Below are 24,269 nucleotides of genomic sequence, written 5' to 3' on the forward strand. Positions count from 1 at the left end.
TCCTCTGACTGCTAGAGTTAGGTAAATACGGATCTGCCCATGAATCCTATCCTACTCTGATGTGGAAGAAAGGAATGGTCCCCAAGAAACAAACAATGGCAGGCTAACGAGATGAAGCTACTGAGATAAGACACAGTCCTCAGAAAAACAAACAAGGGATGAAGCTTCACCTACCCAGGTTAGGGCAGAAAAAAACACTGAAGATAAATGGGAGGTTCTGGGACGCTTGTAATTTCTTGTCCTACCTGGATAGGCGAAGCTCTCACCTATATATCCTACTGAGAATCACTTGAAACCCTGCTTTGTAACTTCTTGCAGTAGGTATGGTTACTTTTTTCCTTTCTGTAACCATTTTGTACACACATTCTTTCCTACATTGACTGTTTTGTTACCCTATAGATATACAGGTACAGACTCAAAAGGTGAAGCAAGATTAGGAAATACCTGTAAGACTTGAGTTTTCATTACTCTCAAACCCCTCAATTCAGATATTTTAAAATGCTACCCTATAGGGTACTATTTGAGGGTGGATGTAGCCCACTAGAATATGAAAAAATATCTATGTGGGGTGTAATAATGGAATGTTCCCGAACATTAATCCGGTCATTGTTCAGCTGTGGCATCTACTGTGAAGAAGTTCTCAAAATTATTATTTTTTGCATGTTTCGTTGGTTTCAAACAAAAGCCCTATTTTCGGAACAAAAGTGATGCATAGTTTGTGTGGGAATATCTAACATGGGAATATTGATAAAACCAACAAATAGTAGAAATGTCACAAGCTGTATGGAACGTGCGCTACTAAAAAGCCTCGGTAAGGTAAAGGTAGTGCTGCTCTCACACTGCAGAAACACTTTCCTTATTCCAGACACTGATGAGAAATGACCTGGCAATAGGCATTGAAATTCATGTTTCTGTGTTTCCAGATGACACTGAACTAGGTAAAGTAATATTACTGTGCTGCAGAGGGATTTAGATAGACTGGGGGACTGGGCACACAAATGGCAGATGAAATTTAATGTAGATAAATGTAAAGTTATGCACTTCGGGGCAGGGAATGCACAAGCAACCTACATCCTAAACGGTAGTGAATTAGGGATAAAGACAAATGAGAAAGATTTGGGAATTGTTATAGACAACAAACTAGGCAACAATGTGCGATGTCAGTCAGCACTAGCACTAGAAAGGGTTCAGAGGCGGGCTGCAAAATTAATAAAAGGAATGGAGCACTATAGTTATGATGAAAGGGATATGATAGCATTATGATAATATATAATATATATGATAATATATTCAGGGCCAATACAAACCATTGTGTGGAAATCTGTTCATAAACAGGACTATGCTTAAGACGCTGGGTCACGTGTTTAGACTGGAAGAAAGGAGATTTAGTCTAAAGCAGAGGAAAGGGTTTTTTACAGTAAGGACAGTAAGGATGTGGAATTCTCTGCCTGCAGAGGTAGTTTTATCAGAGTCTGTACAGACGTTTAAACAGCAACTGGATGAATACTTGGAAAAACATAATATTCGAGGATAAAATCTTTAATTATGGGGAAACCGCGTATTGATCCAAGGAGAAATCTGAATGCCAATTTGGGGTCAAGAAGGATTTTTTTCCCTGGTTAGTGCAAAATCGAAAGGAGCCAAACTGGGTTCTTTTGGATCAACAGCAAAAAAAATTCAGATATAGGAAAGGCTGAACTTGATGGACGCATGTCTTTTTTCAGCCTAACTATATATATAAATATATAAAACTATGACACAATAACAAAAAAACTTAAATGTGTTCCCAAGGTGTACCACTTCCTGTCAATTTCTGGGAACTTCCTAGTTCCGGCTACCTGGTGCCTCTCTTGAGGCATGGGGGCAGGAGGTCCCGCTGACATCGCAGGATGACACCAATGTTGGAGGTGAAGTAGGTGGGGAGCACCGCACCGCCGGCGGCAGAACCCAGTGAAATCGCATCCTCTGGATACTTTTTTTTCAGAGCATTTGCTCTGATAATCAAACAAATACAGTATTTATTTATACGTTCAAACGGGTCACATCCCCACTTCACATATTACCCTATAAATGCATTCAGGAATATTATAGCATTTATATATTATCAGCTATAATATGAGGCCCTGATAGCCTCACAAGCTATCAGCCAATAAAGGTATCACCTATACTAAATTTACTTTACATACAGATATAGATTTATATACATTATAGTGCTTCCCACAGTAATATACAGGTATAGAGTTATATACATCAGAGTTTTATATACCTGAGATAGTAATATTCAGATATTGATTTATATACTGATATAGAATTATATCACTGTTATATAGAGTTATATACATAAGAGATTCATATACTTACATATAAAGTTATATACTGCTAAAGCTTACTGATATACATATATATATACATATATATAGTTCTATACATTATATATTTATATTCCTAATATTTAGAGTTATATACATTAGATAATTATATACTGATATCTAGATTAGAGAATTATATACTGATACATAGAGTTATATACATTAGAGAATTATATACTGATACATAGAGTTATATACTAATAAAGTACTCACAGCACTTCAGTTGCTGGTGCCCTGAATACAGGTAACTTAGGGAGAGTTTTAAACATCTGTGGCCCTAAACAGCATTTATTTTTCCTGAACTAAAATCTCAGACCCCTCACAGCTGTGTACAATGTATGCAGCTCCCGCCATTTTCTCACTCACTTTGACTGCTGCATCTGCTGATGGGCCCCTCAGCCACTGCCAGGACTCAAAATGGAGGAGCTACAAGCAGGTCCTGTGATCAGCTACACCAATCAGGTGACAGTAAGGCATTGGCTGGGTGTTTATGGATGGATGTGGGAGGCTGGAGGGCAGAGAATGAGAGGGAAGCAGGAAGCTCCATGGTGACAGAGCTCAGGACTAGGCCCAAAGTGACTGATTAGATTTTTGTGCAATCCCTGTGAGAGACGTGTTGGAAAAGCTGGACAGTCCTCCTTAGCAGAGAGGAGCTGGTGAGGCCGCTGCAGCTTCACAGTCCCTTAAACCCCAGAGTACCCTGTGTCTGCAGAGTGCTGTGTCCTGCGCATGCTGAGCTCTGCTGGAGGGAAGTCTTTTCATGTCTGCTGAGAATGAAGCTGGCGGTGAGTCTGACAGAGAGGGTCCAGTAGGTGGCCATTACTTATACACCACTTGTGCTGCAGGCAGGGGCCTGTGAGGTACCTGTGTGCTGCTTGACTGACATTTAAAGGGACAGCGCTATCTAAACCTGCCTTAAAGGGCCCACGTGTAGCTCCGCTCTCCAGGAACTGTGTGGTGAGGGGGTTGTTTAGAAGGGGTATTGCGATAGTCGGGTAGTCAGATATGATATTCCTGTTACTACTGCTGATATTAATACTCGTGGGTATCTGATGCCCCGTCCCCTGTATCTGACATTAATACTGTAAAGCTCCTGGTGGGGGTATAACACGTATCCGCGTTAAAGAGACAGTTTAAAGTCCACTTAGGGGTGTACTCACTTTTGTTGCCATGGTTTAGACATTAATGGCTGTGTGTTGAGTTATTTTGAGTGGACAGTAAAGTTACTCTGTTATACGGGCTGTACACTCACTACTTTACATTGTAACAGAGAGTCATTTCCTCAGTGTTGTCACATAAAAAATATAATAAAATATTTACAAAAATGTGAGGGATGTACTCACTTTTGTGACATTGTGTGTGTGTGTATGTATATATATATATATATATATATATATATATATATATATATATATAATTATATACTCACACACATTATTAAAGACTTTTAAGAAGCCTTTCCACAAGATTTTAAAGTGTGTCTGTGGGAATTGGTTTCTGTCACTCTTTATTGGAACTAGGGGGCCTAAATCCTGAAATAAATATCTTCAGATCATTATGCCTTCTCCACCATTTGGAAATAGCAGTTTAGGGAAATAAGAAAAATCTAGAAACATGTGACCACTTTTAATAAAATCACAACTGTCAGTCTGAAAAACCACAGGGCCCTTGTGGCTAGACTCAGTTGCTTGATTACCACAAAAATAATAGACAAAAAATAGTAAAACATATAATAATATAACACTCCTGATTAATATTGGTACACGGTTCAGGCTTAATGAAAAACCTTTAAAAAAATGTATCTAACTAAAAAAGAATTTGTAGTACCGTATTTGCTCGATTATAAGACGACCCTGATTATAAGACGACCCCCCAAAATCTGAATATTAACTTAGGAAAAAAAGAAAAAGCCTGAATATAAGACGACCCCAAAGGAAAAAAGTTTTACCAGTAAATGTTAATTCATGTAAACTATTTTTTTTAATAAAAGCTATGATTGAGAAAAATATTTTTTTTGTTTTTATTTCTTGTATTTTCCAACCTGTCCCCCAGTTACGCACATCTGCCCCCAGGCTTGCCACCCCAATATGGCACTGTGGCCCATGATATGCCTTTTAACCCTCTATATGCCACTGTGCCCCATGGTATGCCTTTTGACCCCCTATGTGCCACTCTGCCTCCAGAAATGCCTTATACCCCTATATCCCATTCTGGCATTTAGGGGGTTAAAATGCATATTATGGGGCAGAGTGGCATATAGGGAGGTATAAGGCATTCCAGGAGGCAGAGTGGCATTAAGGGAGTTAAAAGGCACTGTATAGAGCACTCTGCCTCCAGAAATGCCTTATACCCCTATATGCCACTCTGGCATTTATGGGGTTAAAAGGCATATTATGGGGCAGAATGGCATATAGGGAGGTATAAGGCAGAGTGCTCTATTAAATGCCCCCTTAACGCCACTCCAGAAATGCCCTATGCCCCCATTTAACACACACACACCCTATACCCCCATTTAACTAACACACACACACACACTCTATACCCCCATTTAACTAACACACACACACACACACTCTCTCCCCCCCTTCCCCCTCTCTCACCCCTCTCTCCCCTCTCAGCCCTCTCTTACCGGTGCTTCCAGCCGGGGCAGCGGGTTGACGTTGCCTTCCGCTGCAGCCGCAAGGAGGTGGCGTTGGCAGCGGGGGTTTGTATGCGTCCGTCGCGTATACTTTCCCCGGCTGTCAGAGGTCAGAGATCAGAGTTCCCCGCACCGGTGCGGGGAACTCTGGTCTCTGACAGTCGGGGAAGGTGTACGCGACGGACGCAGACAACCCCCGCTGCTAGCCACACCTCCTAACGGCTGCAGCGGACGTTGTCTACGCGGATCGCGTAGACGTCAACCCGCTGCCCCGGCAACACAGCAGGAAGCACCGGTAAGTGTGTGTATGATGGGGGGGGGGCTGAGACAGGAGGATCCAGGTCCCCTGCAGCGGTGCGGGGGATCTGTATCTTAGTCTCCTAATCAGACCTCCATTTGAGGTCTGATTAGAAGACGACCCCGATTAGAAGACGAAGGGTATTTTTCAGAGCATTTGCTCTGAAAAAAACCTCGTCTTATAATCGAGCAAATACGGTATATAATTCCCCTCCCCCGAGTTCATTACATTCATTAAATGTAAAATAGTAGGAAAGCCTAGTATACATGGCATGTTACAAAAAACAAAATACTGTCTGCGCTTCTCACCCTAATAAAGTTGGCAACAAATACATAAACATAATATAAATGAGAGGTTTTGGTTATATGAATTGGCCAAAGCATAATTAAGCTCACCCGCCACGTCAAGGCACACTCTCAATAGGGTGAGAACCTACTCTCACCTCCTACATAGTGGGCACACAAAGCAGTTTATATGGCTACCAAAACCTTATTAATGTGTTGGGGGAGGTGCAATTAAACCTCCTCCCCATTAACCCCTGGACAGCAAGCTGCAACCAGACTGATGAGGAGCCAACAACCTCAAATATGTGCAAACAGGGAAAAGAAAAAATGTCGGTGCGCTAAGCAAGTCTCAGGCTCAAATAATACAAATGTATAATATGAGGCCTACCAAACAGTGCGAGCCGATGCAAATACAGTGTGTTGGCTGTACAATGTATACAAAAAACAAAATACTATTTTTTATATATTTGTTGCCAACATTTTTTCTTTTCCCTGTTTGTACATGGCATGTTATGCTGAGTACATGTATGATTGTATATCGTGCAGCCTGTATGGGGTGTATTCGCTAACTCCAGAGTTTGTAGCACAATTCAGCTCAATGGAGTCGGTCAAAGTGAAGCCACAGAGATGAAACCGCCACTGTCATCGCTGTCAGGTTAATGGATGCACCTATGAGTATCCTAAAACATTCATAATTTCATATATACATCAATAGTAAAATCTTATCTGGATACCCCAAACATTTGGAAAGGAGATTCATCAGAGAAAAAGACTTTACCCCAGTCCTCTGAAGTCCAATCCCTGTATCTTTTACAGAATATCAATCTGTCCCTAATGTTTTCCTGGAGAGAAGTTGCTTCTATGTCTGGGCATACCCTTAATACCATATTTGCTCGATTATAAGACGAGGTTTTTTCCAGAGCAAATGCTCTAATCAGACCTAATTCTGCTTCGGCCGTGCTGCTTACCGGGCTTTGATCGCGAGCAGCGTCTCTGCTATTAGCAGCAGTAAACAGGAAGCTAGCACAGTCCTCACATAACTCTACCTCCCCCCTCCTTCCTCTGGGGGCGGGGCCAGAGAAGTTGCTCGCACACCCGGGCCCCTGCAGAAGTCTGCGAGTGGGAGATCTGCAGTTCAGGTAAGGGGGTGGGGGGGTTTGAGCGTGTGTGTATGTGTGATTAATGGAATGAATGAGTATTTAAATGTTTGTGAATGAGTGTGTGTGTATGTGATAGCATGGATGTGTAAGGGGGGGAGGGGGTGATAGCATGGATGTGTAAGGGGGGGAGGGGGTGGTAGCATGGCATAGGGAGGCTGTAATGACACTTCTAACATCCCCAGGTTCCAGCATGTACTGGCTGCCTTGGCTTGATAGGAGTGTGATTGCTGTTAGCAGTATATATATATATATATATATATATATATATATATATATATATATATATATATCTCCAGAAATGCATTTTATTCCCCTATATGCCACTCAGCCCCATGATATGCCTTTTAACCCCCTATATGCCAGAGTGGCATATAGGGGTATAAGGCATATCATGGGGCAGAGGGGCATATAGGGGGTTAAAAGGCACATCATGGGGCAGAGTGGCAAATAGGGGGGTATAAGGCATTTCTGGGGGCAGAGTGGCAAGCCTGGGGGCAGATGTGCATAACTGGGGGGGGCAGGTTGGCAAATAAAAGGAAATAAAAAATATATTTTTCTCAATCATAGCTTTTATTAAATATGAAAATTAGTTTACATGAATTAATATTTACTAGTAAAACTTTTTCCCTATAGGGTAGTCTTATATTCAGGCTTTTTGTTTTTTTTCTAAATTAATATTTTTATTTTGGGGGGTCGTCTTATAATCAGGGTCGTCTTATAATCGAGCAAATACGGTAATCTAAGGCGAGAAAACCAACATGGGCGCCTCATCTCAGATCGATGACTGACAGTGTTGAAATAGCCTGCCCTATAGGTAGGTACCTACACAGAAAGAGCATCAGCCCTTTTTTCCATTGTCTTGCATTATTACAGACAAATACTTGCAATTAGCATATCAGACTGGTCCCATTCATCAGGAGTGCAGACGCAAAATACGTGGCAAGCCTTGACTGTACAAGGAATACAGTAACCACAGATGTACATCTCAGCCCAGGGGCTTAACTAGAAACCACAAGGCCCTAGTGCAAAATTTCCCAGGGCTCCCCAACTTCAACAGCTGGTCTCACCCAGGCACATATCCATGCTGAAAAACACACAAGTACACATCTATGCTTCTGTTTCACCGTGAGGTCATGTTAAGTCATGTGACCCTGATACACTTCTGTCTCCCCATGTCGATTCTAAATAGTTTAGAAGGGCCCTTGAAATCTGGATCAGTGCAATCCAGGTTGGAAGGGCCTTTTCTAACCTGTTTTAAACCGTCACGGGGAGACAGGAAGAAAGGGTCATAGGGATCGACAGGGCCCCCTAGAGGAACTACCGCTGTAGTTATGCCAGTGTCTCTCCAAAACTTCATCAGTGTGGTGTGGCTGCTAGCCCTTTAGGTACAGCGAGCCAGGGACTGAGAAAAAACAGTGCTGAAATAGTCCACCCTATAAGAAAGTACCCACTTTGGAGAGAAAGCTGTTGTTTATGTTCTTCTGCACCATTGAACAGAAGACCACTTCATAATGAAATTATGAATAAAGTCCAGACTAGCCACACATCTGCCAACCACAAAGAAGTCAGCAACCACAGAAACAGGGCCGGCCCAAGACATAATGCCGCCTGGGGCGAAGTTTAAAATGCCCCCCACCCTGCATTTTTTTTTGGAGCCCGAGGTGCGTGCTCCTGGGTGCTGCAACTGTGCCATGGGCAGCAGAAGCCAGAATACGATACCGAGTTCCCTCACAGGGAACCCAGACAAATTCCTTCCCCCCCAATGGGAGGGTCGGATCTTAAGTCTCACCCCGAAAGGTGAGGCTCCTTTGCTGGCCTTCTTTGAAGAGAGGAAGGGGCCAGAAGGCTCCCAATCCTCCTCCAGCAAAGTCCAGGCTTCACTGCCTCTAAAAAGAAAACAGTGTCCAAAAACGTGGTTACAAATACGTGTGCCAAATCATAGTGAGGGCCTCACCGTGAATTCAAAAAGCTGTGAAATCAATAAAGGGGAAATTAATCGGCACTCGTGAAAAACGAAGTGATATATAAATTAAAGAAAAATTATTTAGGGGCAGACCATTGCTGGCCTGCCAGGTTAAAAAAAATCATCTTAACCCCAGGACCTGATGGCACGAGGGGAAAAGGAAGTGCAGGAAGTGAGATCGTGTGCTCACCGTGTGCAGTGGCGTGCAATATGGCACACGGTGACTCAAGCATTTCTGCCGGGGGAAATCAGGACCTCAGGCTCCATTGCTTTCCCAGCCCTAAGGCCAGAGGAACAGTACAAGCAAAGAGTTAATTGTTGTACCAGTTCCCTGTGTTCTGAAACAAGATATCTACATGATCTATTTTTCAGAGAGTGAGAAATGCATTGTATGTCCGATAGATAAATGGTCTAATGAGAAAAGGGATCGATGTATTCCAAAATCGGTGGAGTTTCTATCATATTTGGATGCAGTTGCTGCAGTTTTATTCTTTGCATCAGTTCTGTTTTGTCTTGTAACTGTTGTAATATTACTGATCTTCGTTGTCTTCAGAGATACCCCAATTGTGAAAGCCGATAACAAGAACCTCAGCTTTCAGAGGACAGATACCACTTCTCAACACAATCATGTGACTGTGATACTTTCCCTGGGTTTTAAAAGAGAGGATATGATTAGCTGGAGGGCAAAGTAGGAGAGGAAAGCTTGAAGTAAGGTGCTCCAGTGCACCAGATTATACTTGTGTGCTCTCCCTAAGACTCTTTTGGGGAAGCTGTAGTGTCTTCCCTAGTAGAGGGGAGCCAGTAGGACTGCTGAAGCGTCACAGTCCTCGCTCGGGTACCTTGTGGCTGCTGGAGGGAAGGCTCCTGATGTCTGCTCAGAGGGAAGCTTCTGGCGAGTATGGGAGAGAGGGACTAGTAAGCGGCCATTGCACTTATATGCCACCTCCGCAACAGGCACATGAGATTACCTACATTTTAATTACCTCACATTTACAAACGTAAATGTAAATCCAACAGTAAGGGACACTTTGCAAATACTTTAATATGTATTGTCAAGACTGAAGGGGATGGTACCCAAATTAAGGAGAAACTCTACACCTAGTCTGTGTCCTGATGTTCTGGACCACTGATTGCTTAAAGCAGGGGCGTCCAACATGTGGCCCGCGAGACAAATGAGGCCCGTAAGACCTCGAGGTGCGGCCCGCGTAAGATCGGCAGCCAGGGCAACTGATCTTACGCGGGCCGCACCTCGAGCCCTGCTACTTACCTGTGGGAGGGTCTTCTGTACTGCATAGAGGAAGCGGAACCTAGCAGAGTTCACGTGACATCACATGACTCTGCTCCAGTCCTGCTTCCTCTGTGCAGTACCAGAGAACGCAGAGGGAGGCCGCGCCCTCTGCTGAAGTCTGTGAGCGGCATAGAGGAGCTGCAGTGCAGGTAAGGGGGGTTGGGAGGGTGTTTGAATGAGTATGCGTGATTGAGGGAATTAATCTGTGAATGAATGAGTAAATGAATGAGTGTGTGTGTGATAGCATGGATGTGTAAGTGCTGGAACCTCGGCATGATGGGACTGTGATTGATGTTAGCAATCACACTCCTATCATGCCAAGTCAGCCAGTACATGCTGAAATCTAGCTAGCTGCCCCCATTGTGTATTGATGCTGCCAGCAGTATGGGGTCTGCACATCACTTACAGCCACCCTGTACCAGCATGTACTGGCTGACTTGTGATGATAGTAGTGTGACTGCTAACAGCAAACACAGTCCCATCATGCCTAGGTTCCAGCATTTACTGGTTGGATGTGTAAGTGCTGGAACCTAGGCGTGATGGCACTTTGATTGCTGTTAGCAATCACACTCCTATCGTGCCAAGTCATATTGCTATTTTTTTTGTCCAATTGTGGTGTGTTTCCTACTTTTATTAAAAATTTGAGTTTTTATTATTATTTATAAAGGTGTGGGGTCATTTTTGGTTTTGGCTAAGTGAACTGTGAATGTTTTGGTCCAGAATTTTCATTTTGGTGCATCCCTAGAATAAATAGAAGTATTTCATTTTTAATTATCCTAAATTTGTAGTCACAGACCTTTCTAGGCCCAGAAATCAGTGAGAGGAAAAGTAAAGGTTTTGTGTAATTTACTGTATTTTAATCTGCATATTTTATTAAAGGCCAGATTTTAATCTGCATATTTTATTAAAGTGGCCCACTGCAGAAAAAACTTGGACACCCCTGGCTCAAAGCAATATAAAAGCTGATCCTGTTATCTGTAAATCTTTTAAGAAATATTATTAATTTATTATGATGGAAATTCTTCCTTTAATCAAGCAACTAACAGAAATGACATATTCCCTGTGTTTAAATCTTAATAAATTATGGGTAAACCAATAACACCCCCAACATATAAATTTCTATTAATATAAACAACTCTTACACGATGCCACTGAGAGTCCATAAAAATGTAGGGCCCCGAGACCAATTCTTAAACCTAACATTCATATTTATTCATTCCGGTTATACCGTATGGTTACATTATGAAGAGAATATTCTGTTGGTTGCTATAATTGTGAAAACATGCTTTAGAATGACTTTACAGAACTTTCACATGTTCTGCTCTTCATTCTGGTCAGTTTTTTTAAGTATAAAATGGGGTTTAGAGCAATAGTTATATTTTAATTAAAACCATTATTATTTTACTTGTCGTTATGAACTCCTGCTCTCGGGGACCAGAATCTAAACAAAGCAAAAGCCAATTAATTTCTATTTCGTACCAAACAATTCCGCAGCGTATGGTTTATATTTGCTGTGAACTCCTATCTCCAGGGCCTCTCTAACTCCTTGCAGAAAATATAAAATGTGTAACTCGTTCAGCCATCAGAAACACTTGGTAAATACAAGACGTCTGAATCCATGACCTCACACGGCCAGCTGCAGAACTCCGAGCTTGTTAGAGGTTCATTTAATGGGGCAAATGAAAGGCTTTCTGATGGCTGCCAGATCTGCACTATTTGCAGTGATCTCCTGCCTGTCTATCCCGGTGGCACCAAGTTCTCAAGGAGCTGGATGTCATCTTACTCACAGAAGAACTTTATTTCAACCCAAATATGTCCAGGACGGACACATCATCATCGGCGGCATTTTAACAGTGAGATACGAGATGATGGAGATATATGACAGAATTATACCAGGATCAATGTACTTTTGCTTTTTGTAAGTCATTTTCCTGTTTATATCAGATATTATTGGGTTCTCTATTATTAAGGTTTATGTATAAAGGTCAGTTACTTCCTCTAAACATACAGTGCCCTCCATTAATATTAGCACCTTTGGTAAATATGTGCAAATAATAATGTGAAAATTGTCTTTAGTGTGAAACCATTTTCCTTCAAAAAATACAAAGCTTTCGTGGATATCAAACAATTGCCAACACTGGTTTCAAGAAAAAAACAAAACAAAAAAACAGCATTGTTAAATATATGTGGCACAGTTATTGTCACCCGTTTAGTCAATACTTTGTGCTTCCTCCCTTTGCCAAGATAACAGCTCTGACTCGTCTCCTATAATACCTGATGAGATTGCAGAAATACATAGCAAGGAACCAGAGTCCATTCCTGCATACAGAATCTCTCCAGACCTCATCAAATTTCGAGGTCGACACTGGTGGACTCTCCTCTTCACCCCACAGGTTTTCGCTTGCGTTTAAGTCAGGGAACTGGGATGGCCAAGATGGTCAGTAAACCATGTTGTGTTGATTTTGATGTAAGTTTTGGATCATTATCCTGCTGGAAGATCCAACCGCAGCCCAGTTATAGCTTGCTGGTAGAAGCAGTCGGGTGTTCACTTAATATCTGTTGAGGTTTTATTCTGGATGAGAATCAAGGATTTTTTTCTTGAAATCCTTCCAAATAACTTGTGATGATGCTGGCATCAGATCGCAGTTTTGGAGACTTTCTGACCCCAAGATGCAACTAACTTATGCAATTCTCCAGCATTGATCTTTGGAGATTTTTTGGCCACTCGAACCATCCTCTTCACAGTGCATTGATCCAATATAGACATGTCCTGCTCCAGGTTGATTCACAACATTTAAAGATGATGAGAACTTCTTAATTATTTACCTGATGGTGGGAATGAGCATTTTCAATGCTTTTGCCATTTTCTTTTAGTCACTTCTTATTTTGTGAAGCTCAACAACTTTTTGCTGTACATCACAGCTACATTTTTGTATTAGTTTTATTAGGTGCTAACAGGTGTGCTCAGAATTTACAGATTAATAACAACAGGATAACGGAATACATATGAATATCTTAAGAAAAGAGGTCTCTTCCCTGCATAGCTTACAGACTAAGGGGTAGTAGGGAGTATATGGACGGAGCAGAGATTGAGCAGTATCTATATAAAAGAACAGATTTGTCTGCTATGAATTGGGTGTAGAGGGATGATGCTTAAGGTGAAACCTTGAAAGGTAGGATAGTCAGCATGGTGCCAGGAGAATGATGGAGTGAGAGAGAAACTGAAGTGAAGAAGCGAGCAGGGGTTCTTGAAAAAATAAGCATAAGCGGATGGCAGCGATATGTAAAGGATGGTGGAGTATAGATTGAAGCCGTCCATCCAAGTTTCTCTTTCTCCTTCCTTGTAGCCTCCTTGCTGAACTGACTTGTTAACCTCTTTATTAGTGGCACTTAGATGGAAAGCGGAGCACAGAGAAAGTGACCTCCTGACATCGTAAATATAATTTAACATTCTGACTTTTCACAGACCTAATCCTCAGTTCTACAGACATCTCTTGGCTTTCGTTTTCGCCGTTGATGAGATAAACAGTAATCCATATATTTTGCCCAATGTGACTCTGGGATACCATGTCCTTGATTCCTGTGGACATGTGAACAAGGCTGTAGAGAATGTGTTGCACATACTATCTGGACCCGTTAAAACCGCCCCTAATTACTCGTGTAGGAAATATAGCAAAGTGGTTGGAGTTATTGGCGACCTGTCTTCACAAACATCCTTACACATTGCGAACATAATGAATTTATACGGATTCCCTCAGGTAGGAGATATTTCTACAGAATGTGATCATCTGCTCGTTTGTTAAGCCTTGGCCTGTGTGTATAACTTTAGGATTGTGCGTTCATACAAAACACACTACAGCTTTTCCCTGGGAAATGGAGGTATTTTTTGTGTTTCTCAGTGTGTTTCATCCCCAAGAAACCCAGGCAGGGTATATGAGAGCCTAAATGTACCAGCGGAAACCCCACAGCCTGGGGGTGAAGGTCCACGCAAGGGATTTCCGGTTGACTAGATCGGCTCATCACTCTCTTCTTTTTAGCCTTTAATCATTCCATTTGCTTGGCTCCTTCTGTGAAACCCATTTTAAAAAAATTTGATTTAAGTCCAGTTGAACTCCTCTGTGTTTAAACATTACTTGCCATTGTTTGGCTGTGAAACAATTCTTTGGGTGTGCTTAATGTTAATCGTCTTTGTTCCTCAGTTATAATTGTTCTGCCTGCCCTTGGGTACTGCGTCTTGGTTTTTAAAGCCCCCACGATCACCGTATAAAGAGGTTTTTGTGCATTTACAGACCTCTTCATTACAATTTGATGATTGTGAGGCAGTTATAGATTTCTGATTTTTCTGATGGTCATACTGGTTACAGCCTTCCCTAAGAAAGGTAGAAACCTGTAGAAATGACTTAGTTCTGCATCACTTCTGAGATATCCTGATCCCTTGAGACTATTCGTTCTTGAGGTTGATGCTTCTGATGAGTTTTGTCAGAGAGATCCCAACTCTTTGTGTCCATCCCTGTTCTTGTTTTTCTAAACAATCCAGATCTGCTGAGAAGAATTATGAAGGCATTGGCAGCAAAAGTTTTGGTATCACTTTTTAATAGGGTCTGGGACATCTATAAAACTCCTTATCGGTGCTTTACCTCCGATAAAACGTTATCTTTTTGTCCAGTTTTCCTAAATCGAAAGACTGATACTCTTTTAACTCTTTCAATGCTGATCTTCCATTGGAGCACAGCATCGACTGATATTTATTCCCCACAAGCTTGCGGGGACAAATGTTAACCCCTGCAATGCCACGAATGTGTCATACACAATTGTGGCATTGAAGGGGTTAACGCTGCACTGTCACTCTCATGGAGCGGTCAGGCAGCAGGGGAGAGTTGGGGCTGGTCTCCAGAAGAACCCTCTCCCCTGTCCCTGAAGCTACCTCTGGCAGCTGGGACGCAATTGCTGGTCTATAGACCAGCCACTGCAGGGAGGAGTCTCTTTGATGACTCCTGTAGGCTTCCATGCCTACAGGGGTCATCAAAGGGCTTGTGGGGGCTCGTTTTTGCTGTTGCAGCAGCAGAGCTCCGTACAAAATGGGAATTAACCCCTAAAATGCCACAGCATGAATGGGGTTAAAGCTGCACTTTCGCTCTCATGGAGTGATCAGGCAGCAGGGGGGTGTTGTGTCAGGTCCCTACACTTGTGTGGGGACCCAATCAACACACAACCCCCTCCCCTGAAGCTGTCTGTGGCAGCTGAAAACACAATTGCTGGTTTGCCGTCAATCGTGTTTTCAGCCTATAGAATCACTCCGTGGGAGTGATCTTAGGGGCGGGCTCGGGCTGGCTGTGCTGGTCTGCCCAGACACCTGGGCAGACAGCATCAGCGGCCCCGCGATCAGGGTCGGCCCTACAATGGAGCCGACTGGGGCAATTGCCCCAGGCGGCACTTTAGAAGGGGCGGCACTTTGCCGCCCCAAGCGCTTTTTTTTTGTTTTTTTTTGAAGCGGAGGAGAGAGAGAGAGGGGCACCGAGTGGTTTTCGCTTACCCGCTCGGCGCCCCTCTCTCTCTCTCTCCTCTGCGGCGAGTCTCCCTGTTCGGTCTCGGTGCCGGCTTGTAATGCAGAGCGCCGGAAGTGACGTCAATTTCCGGCGCTCAGCATTACAAGCCGCCCCAGGCGGCGTTAAGTCTTCGGCCGGCCCTGCCCGCGATCGCCGATTGTGGCGACGTGGGGGCATTTTGGGGGGATTTAACAGGCTGACAAACACCTAGGCGCCAGGACAAAATTCGATTTGTCGAGCCTTGATTTAGGGTATATTACACAATAGGTAAAAGTGCCATAGTAAACAATGGACCAGCCACACTAGTGTAAGTATTGCATTAGAGAGACTAGGAGAGGTGAGCTAAGAGAATATTGGGGGTGTTAATGTGCAATATTATAAGCATCCTTAAAGAAGTGGGTCTTCTTCTTTACACTGTTTTGTAAGATAACTATTTCTTAACAGGTGGTTTTCCATTCATCATTTGATTATATTGCAATGAGATGTCTTTTGTCCTTTTCATCTTGTTTCATTTTGCCTGTTTATCTATATTTTTAGATCAGCTACGGAGCAACAGATCCTGTTCTATCCAACAAACGTTTGTATCCAAATTTCTATCAGACCCTTCAGAATGACCAGGCCCAGTTTGATGCCATTGTAAAGTTACTCAGATATTTTGGTTGGAACTGGGTGGGTATCATTGCCTCGGATGATGACAGCGGAGAAACGCAGCGTCGGGAGCTGGAGAAAATGGCTGCCATCCATGGAATATGTATCGAGTTCTCCTTACAGTTACCTCCCAATAAATACTATAAACGTATAGAGGTTATAAATAGAAACAGACGTATTATTAACAGAGCAACCTCGCAGATTGTGATACTCTGCGGCACAGCATCGTACCGCTCCATGTATTTGTTCACGGATGAAAGTGGAGACATTCGCCAAAAGACTTTTATAATCCCTGCCAGCTGGAATGTTATCATTTATAATATAAATAAGTCTTCCTTCCCATTTAATGGTAGCCTGGTATTTACACGTCCTGATAAAGTGATTCCTAGTCTTCAGAATTTTCTAGAAAACGTCAGTCCATCAAATCGACCCAATGACATTCTACTTGAAGATATACGGGCATATTACTTTAACTGCTTAACATCAAATCCAGTCTGGAATGGAGTAATACAAAACTTCTTCAAAACCGGTTACAGAAATTGTAACGCGACGGAGGGAATCATTAAACTTGGCCGACAGTACTATGACACTGTTAGATTTGGAACCACGTATCACGTATACAAAGCAGTTTATGCCGTGGCTTCTTCTTTGCATGAAATGCAATTATACATTATCAGGAATCCAGAGAACCCCTTACCTACGTATCAGGTAGTAAACCATTAATAAAAACAGTTTGCATTTAGTTTTCATCTTATTATACAGTGAGTGAATATTGCCAAATGATCAGCATTAGCGATGGGAAGGCCTGAAAAACAAAATATCAGAAAAAAATGGGAAACAATTATTTTTTTCTGTTTATTTCCAAAGCCATTTTTGGGGGGAAATTTTAAAAAAAAAAAGTCATGTAGAACATGTTCTTTTACAATAATAATTAATAAAGCATGAAGACCTTCATGAAAGACGTGTAAGACTTTATATAAAGTCTCAAAAAATTGTAAGCTCTCAAATAAAAGCAATCTGCATTTCTAACTCTAGGGGCGCTGCAGGAAAAAATATTTCAGTTTGTGGCTGGACTCTGTAAGAGGTTACATTTATCTGACAATTGAGGTTATCTTTAATACTTTTATCTAAATGACTTCTTTTAATGATCTCCCCCATCACAGTGCAATGTTTACCTATAATTTGACCAATAAATTATTTTCTTTTTCTCCTCTCATGTTCTCACGTATAGCTGAAATGTTCTTAACCCAAAAAATAAAGTTTAACAGCAAGTTTAGTTCATTAATCATTGAATAAGCTGTACTTTTATTTCAATAAACTGCATGTCATGTTCCCAGTGTAACAAAACGCCTAGTCTAAGTTAACAGTGAACTGTATTGCATGTGAAACCAAATATATGAGGTATATTGTGGGTGCTCTGAAATGGTTAATGAATTGATATGCATATGGTACCTTTTTTGGACATATAGGGAGAGCCTTTCATGCAACATCCTGTGCTTTTTACTCATTTCCATCTCATCTCGGTAGGGTAGGAGTGAGGCATGGGATGGAGTCACACATCCTCTAAAGAATGTATTATAGATTTTAACCCCACATCCCGCTAAGTTAATTAATTAAAAAAAAACAGTACTTGAAAGGCTGCTGGTTAGTCCCCGTTTTGGGGGAATATGTTTAATTTAGACTAGATCTTTTACATTTCACCTGCCATCGATAGCCTGTTTGTGGCTTACAGATCGTTTAGATACAGTATATGTTTTAATATCAACAACATTAAACATTAAGTTTTAATGGCAGGATTTCAGTTCTGGTTTGTGGGTGTAGGTAGGTTAATTGATCCCAACCTACCAACAGTTAATTGTGGGTCCTAAGGACCCCTGTTTAAAACTCAACATTTAAAGTAAGGAGATGATGTTGCTAGTTTCAAGCTTTCTTTTAGAGTATCCTAATAATTAGGTAGTTTGTTTTGCAAGTGTTAATATCTGAAGGCATGCAATGTCATCCAGGTCTGGTTAGCAGGGGAGGACTAACACTGGGGGTGCAACAGGCAATTGCATCAGAGCACCTGGTGGCAAGGAGTCTCCACTTGCATGTGAGTTAAAAATGATTTGGAGAAATGTTTGGTTTTGATTCTGGTCCACTTATACAAGTCTACCAATAATGTAAAATAGCATGAACAGAAACCTAGTTATTTTGATACAAAGTATATAAAACATGATATATAATATTCTGAAAATATTAAATGTTGCAGCAGTTTTTAAGAAAAGTTCACTTCAGAGATCCTACCGGAGAAGAGGTCTACTTTAAAGAAAATGGAGAGATGCCCTCAGTGTATCATGTAAAGAATCAGATTTTTTTACCAAATGGAAACAACATAGAAAAACATGTTGCAATCATTGATCTATCGGCTCCGGAAGGGAAACAGCTCAACATTCGCCAGAGGCTAATAACTTGGAAATATAATACCAAGGAGGTCAGTAGCATTGAGGATGTAGGTATGCTGTCCTAAGACAACGACCCTCTAACTCAGGGGTGGGGAACTTTTTTCCGGCCATTTGGATATTTATAACATCATTTGCGGGCCATACAGTTGTTCACTCACTCACAAATATTAATTCACTCATTCACAGATACTCATTCACAAATATTCCCTTATTCAGATACTCATTCATACACCATCTTCCACACCCTTACCTGAACCGCAGATCTCTCTGTGCTGCTTGCAGACTTCCGTAGGGTCCCACTGCTTCCCTCTGTGCATGGGTGGTTATTTGTTATTATTATTATTAGAACAAAACCTGAGAGGCCTCAACCCCAAACCATACCTCCATCCTGGTGAGTAAGGGGGCATGCAGTCCACCTCTCTAACATTTCACGGGTCAAAGCATTTGGAAAGAAAAATAATTCCACTTACCTTTTCAATGTCGGTCCGGTGGAGATCATCAAAGATTAGTCCTCAATTTCAGCCCAACCAAAAGGGCCAAACAAAATAAAAAAAAAAAAGTTTAAAAGGCATGTGAAAAAAAAACGCAAAAAGATGCAAAAAACTAGGGATGCACCGATATATCGGTGACCGAAACGTATCAGCCGAAAATAGCATTATCGGTAAAATGCTGAAACAAAAAAAAAAAAACACCAAAAATAATCATCCACTGGGGCTCTGCCGCTTCTCTCTGTGTTGCTCAGCAGCGCCTCTTGCTCCATCGCGAGGACCCAGGAACCAGGGTGTGGGGGGGAATACATTAAAACCAAAGGGGTGGCTGGGGCATCAATACACAAGGGGGAAAACAAACAAACAGCAAGCCAGTGTGGAAAGCATTTTTGATGCTTTGTGTAGATCAGGCATGTCCAAAGTCCAGCCCAAGGGCCAATTGTGGACTGATAAGGCCTCACAGATAAGTTGCGCAAATATGAATCTTTTATTTTGACATTAAAGGCAGAGTGATTTAACACCTGTTTAGATTTGTCATCCAAGTCACAAAATGAAGTATGCCATTTTCAATAAACTTTGCATAAAATAGTTAATTTGCATTTAATTTTAATGGTTCAAAGAATGTCAGGCAAAATGGTCGGCCCTCGCACATGTTCACTTCATCAAATCTGGCACTCTTCAAAAAAAGTTTGGACATGCCTGGTATAGATCAACCTGTACTGATGTGGATGTCAGTGTGACAGAGCCTGTCCTGGTGTGTGTGTTTGGGTGTCGATGTGGCAGAGCCTGTCCTGGTGTGTGTGTGTTTGGGTGTTGGTGTGGCAGAGCCTGTCCTGGTGTGTGTGTTTGGGTGTCGGTGTTGCAGAGCCTGTACTGGTGTCAGGGTGGGCTGTTTGGGGACAAAACTGGCTCACGCTGGGCTGTTTGGGGACAAAGTTGGCTTACTCTGGACTGTAATTTGTTAATATTATCTGGGTGCTGGTCAGGTTCTATGTGGGCAGTATGGACACCGGGGCTGGCTTTGGGGTGTGCATCATGTGATCTACAATTTAGGGGGGTTTATCTATACCTTTAGTGCTGAGTTATGCTATGTTTTCATACATTATTATTGTATGCCTGCAAACACAGGATTTGTTTGTCTGATTCTATGCCTTCAGTGCTGAATTCAGATGTGAATCGATCTGTACATGCAATGCTGGGTTTGTGTGTTAATGTGTTGATCTATCCCTGCTATGCAATGTTTCCATACGTTGTATGTATGTATGTAGTTATGTAGGTTTGTGTCTTATTCAATTGATCTATACATGAATGTGCTGTTTTATGTGTTGTTTATTTGATCTATATTTATTTTGTGGTGCTGGAGCGGAGGGAGTGATTCCATGCTAAGGAGCGTGAAGCGGGGCCCAAGGAAATGCTTGCGTAGGGTCCAATTCTTTCACTATAAAATGTATTGGCAGCAAGGGCTAATATATATATATATATATATATATATATATATATATATATATATATATATTGGCAGCAGGATCTAATATTGATACATATTGACAGCAGGGGCTAATATTTATATATATTGGCAGCAGGGACCAATATTAATATATATATATTGACAGCAGGGGCTAATATTAAAGAAACTGCACAGTTCAGTTGTTATTTTGATGTCATATTTAAGTCTTAGTCTTTACTTCAAAGACATATGTACATATTATGTAGTTAAAAATGCATGTCTAATGCGTATATATATATATGTGTGTGTTTGTGTATATATATATATTCACAACATACACCAGCTACTTGCCAAATGATGATGTACAACCAGTCACAACATACACAGAGTAGTAGAACGAGTGCCTATGGAGCACAGCACCAGTTACATCCACAATAGTTACCAACATCGCACAATTATTGTAAGACACCCCACCATTTTCCAGCTTCTGTCACAAAAACAAACACAATGGCACACGGGTGATTTAGGTATAGTCTGATGGCTTGGCTACAAGTTGTGCCGTGCACTACTGGATTGCGACAGAATGAAAACAGGTTGAAATGGGCCTTATTCCTGACATTGTTTCTGCCCATATAATTTTTGGCTTTTCAGGTTCCTTATTCTCGTTGTTCCAAAGACTGTCTTTCTGGATATAGAAGGGTTTTACAAAGGGGAAAGCATACCTGCTGCTTCGACTGCGTCCCGTGCTCAGAGGGAGAGATCTCCAATAAAATAGGTAAAAATGTGTATATACCTTATTGGCCCCAATATAGGCCACACTTTTTCCCATAATTTAAATCTTTAAAGTGGGGGTGTGGCCTATTTACCTTCTCCAGGGTGTCTGGAAGACCGGATCAGAAGACTGCATAGCATTTTCTGTAGTGCGGTCCGGCAACACTGTAGTGTGGTCCCTCGGCAACACGAGCAGAAACTTTAGTTCCGCCCTGATTTTTTATTCCCAACGTTGATGTAGATGAGGCAGACTGGTGCAGGAAGCGGAGGTTACGTCTGCTGCATCCACAACAACGTTGCAAAATGAAAGTTTAGGTAAGGAGGGTGGGAGCCTTCTACCATACATTAAATGTAAAAAATAATAATAATAATTAAAAAAACCAAATTCTTTAAAATAGCACCAAACTATAAGGGTACGGCCTATAATCGGGAGCGGCCTATATTTGAGCCAATACGGTAATTCTTAGTATAATATTTTCCAAAAACATGCTCTTCTGTGGGAATATTCTACAAAGAGAAAGGCATTTCAAGAAATAGAAGCCAATAATATAAATAGTATTTTGTGGTCAGAAAATTATGAATTATTACAGTGAGTCTTGAAATACCTAAGAAATAGTCTTATACTTCCTTTATTGCACCCCCCAACAACTCCCCTGCTGCTGCTGTGTATATATTAGGCTTGTGCATTCAGATTAATGCAAATTTTAATTTTTTAACAAACAAAAAGTAAACAGAAAAGCTCTTTCACACACACTCACACTCACATTCACACTCTCTCTCAGTGCCTCCCTACCTTCCTCCACCAACCAGGTATCTCTGTCTAATTTTCCACAGCTCTGGTTCTTGCCTTGTCTCATCTTTTGTCTTTGTCTGCTCTTCTGTGAAACATTCTTCATTATTTTGCCCTCTCAGAGTATACAGGGACGGCTTCTCCCCCAATCCTCCAAAGGTTCACATAGAAGCAGAAAAAAAAAAAAAAATTAGACTGGAACACAGAAATGGACAGTGGAGAAAGCAGGAAGACATTGAGAAAAAAGCATGTGAGAGTGAATGAGAGTGAGAACGAGTAAGTGTGTGAAAGAGCAAATGAGGGTGAGCAACAACTGATTTTGTTTCCAAATGTTAAAAGTTTATGTGAACTGAAAGGGCAGGAAACAAAATTTGTTGTTTGCCAGAAAAAAATTGACCAAAAATGAAATGAAAAATTTGTCAAATGTTTTTGGTCGATATGTAGTATATAAATTCTCCCATGCAACTATTTCAGAATCTGCTGACACTGGGCACAGATTGTGTGAAAGTGTTTAGTGTATTAAATGATTTTCTTTCTTGGCAGAAAATCCGGATTGGTGCTTCCTTTTACAATGCTGGATGTAGCTAAAAAAGAAGTCTAAACATTTATTTTCCCAAATGTTGTAATGTTTAATTTCTAGGTGATTTTCACTGACCACCATCTTAAAGAGTGCTTGAATCAACATTTTCCCACCCTACTTGGGGGTACACGGGGATTTAGAAACATATATATATATATTTGGTCAGTGCGATTAACCCTCCCTATACACAACTCAACATGTTAATGAATAGATCTACGTGATAGGGGATGGATAAAACTGTTAAAAACTGATAGAAGCAAAAAGAGATAGTAGAATTAAGTGAACATAGAAACAAGAGGAACCAAGAGAAGGGAGACAATTCTGATAATGGAATCCCTGAGAATGTGGAATGTTCATGTTACCATAAATACATTTTTAAACATTTTTTTTACTGTGTTTGATAGACAAAGACTCTTGTCAAAAATGTGCAGATGACCAGTGGCCAAATGAGAAGAAGGACAAATGCGTTAAGAAGCCCACTGAGTTTTTATCATATGATCGGGATCCAGTTGCACTGGTTCTTTGTATAATCTCTGTTACCTCATCTGTCATAACCTGCATTATTTTAGGTATATTCATTTTATACCAGGACACTCCCATTGTTAAAGCCAATAACCGTAATCTGAGTTTTGTCCTCCTGGTTTCCCTCATGCTGAGCTTCCTCTGTGTGTTTCTGTTCCTCGGTCGTCCTGTGGATATAACCTGCAAGCTGCGACAAACTGCTTTTGGGGTCATCTTCTCAGTAGCTGTGTCTTCTCTGTTGGCCAAAACTCTCATGGTCTGCATCGCGTTCAAGGCCACCAAACCCGGCAGCAAGTGGAGAAAATATATTGGAGTCAAAATACCCAATTTTGTTGTGTTTATCTGTTCATTTATTCAGGTAGTCATTTGCATCTGCTGGTTGTCTATTTCCCCTCCATACCAAGAAATGAACATTCACTCCTACCCTGGAAAGATCATTATTCAGTGTAATGAGGGGTCAGTGGTTGCCTTTTACACTGTTCTGGGGTACATGGGCTTCCTGGCCGCTGTGAGTTTTATTGTCGCTTTCCTGGCCAGGAAATTGCCGGACAGTTTTAATGAAGCCAAGTACATCACTTTCAGCATGCTGATCTTCTGTAACGTCTGGATCTCTTTTATCCCGGCTTATATGAGCGTTATGGGCAAAAACACAGTGATTGTAGAGATTTTTGCAATATTAACTTCTAGCTTTGGGATTCTTGGTTGTTTATTTTTTCCTAAATGCTGCATTATTCTTCTAAGGCCAGATATGAATTCAAAGAAACACCTGCTAAGATTGGAATGTTAAAAACTGTATTATGATTTCATATAGAATATACTTTTTAGCACAGGTAAAATTATAAATATTAAAGGAAGGGTAGGCAATATTCATCCAAGAGAACATCTCCAGAACACTATTGGCTAAAATTACAGTATATTTGGCACATAGATCTTGATATAACGGCCTGTTCCGCTCTCGCTTCCATTAGGAGACTATATCAACTCATTGAGTGAGCAAAGAAAGGATAAGGCGAGGACTTCATATACCCTGTCTACA

The 24,269-nt window shown here is 41.3% G+C and overlaps 1 protein-coding gene across 1 annotated transcript; it reads left to right on the top strand.

The window, feature by feature from the left end:
* Window positions 1-8,511: 8,511 nt before the first annotated feature.
* On the top strand, window positions 8,512-24,020 carry LOC128468071 (vomeronasal type-2 receptor 26-like). The gene is made up of 6 exons (XM_053449833.1): window positions 8,512-8,546; window positions 9,266-9,400; window positions 9,483-9,627; window positions 16,084-16,350; window positions 21,222-21,345; window positions 23,116-24,020. The coding sequence occupies exons 1-6, from the start codon at window positions 8,512-8,514 to the stop codon at window positions 24,018-24,020; spliced, it is 1,611 nt and encodes a 536-aa protein (XP_053305808.1).
* Window positions 24,021-24,269: the final 249 nt, after the last annotated feature.

The sequence above is a fragment of the Spea bombifrons genome, chromosome 1 (genome assembly GCF_027358695.1).
Source record: "Spea bombifrons isolate aSpeBom1 chromosome 1, aSpeBom1.2.pri, whole genome shotgun sequence".
NCBI lineage: Eukaryota > Metazoa > Chordata > Amphibia > Anura > Pelobatidae > Spea > Spea bombifrons.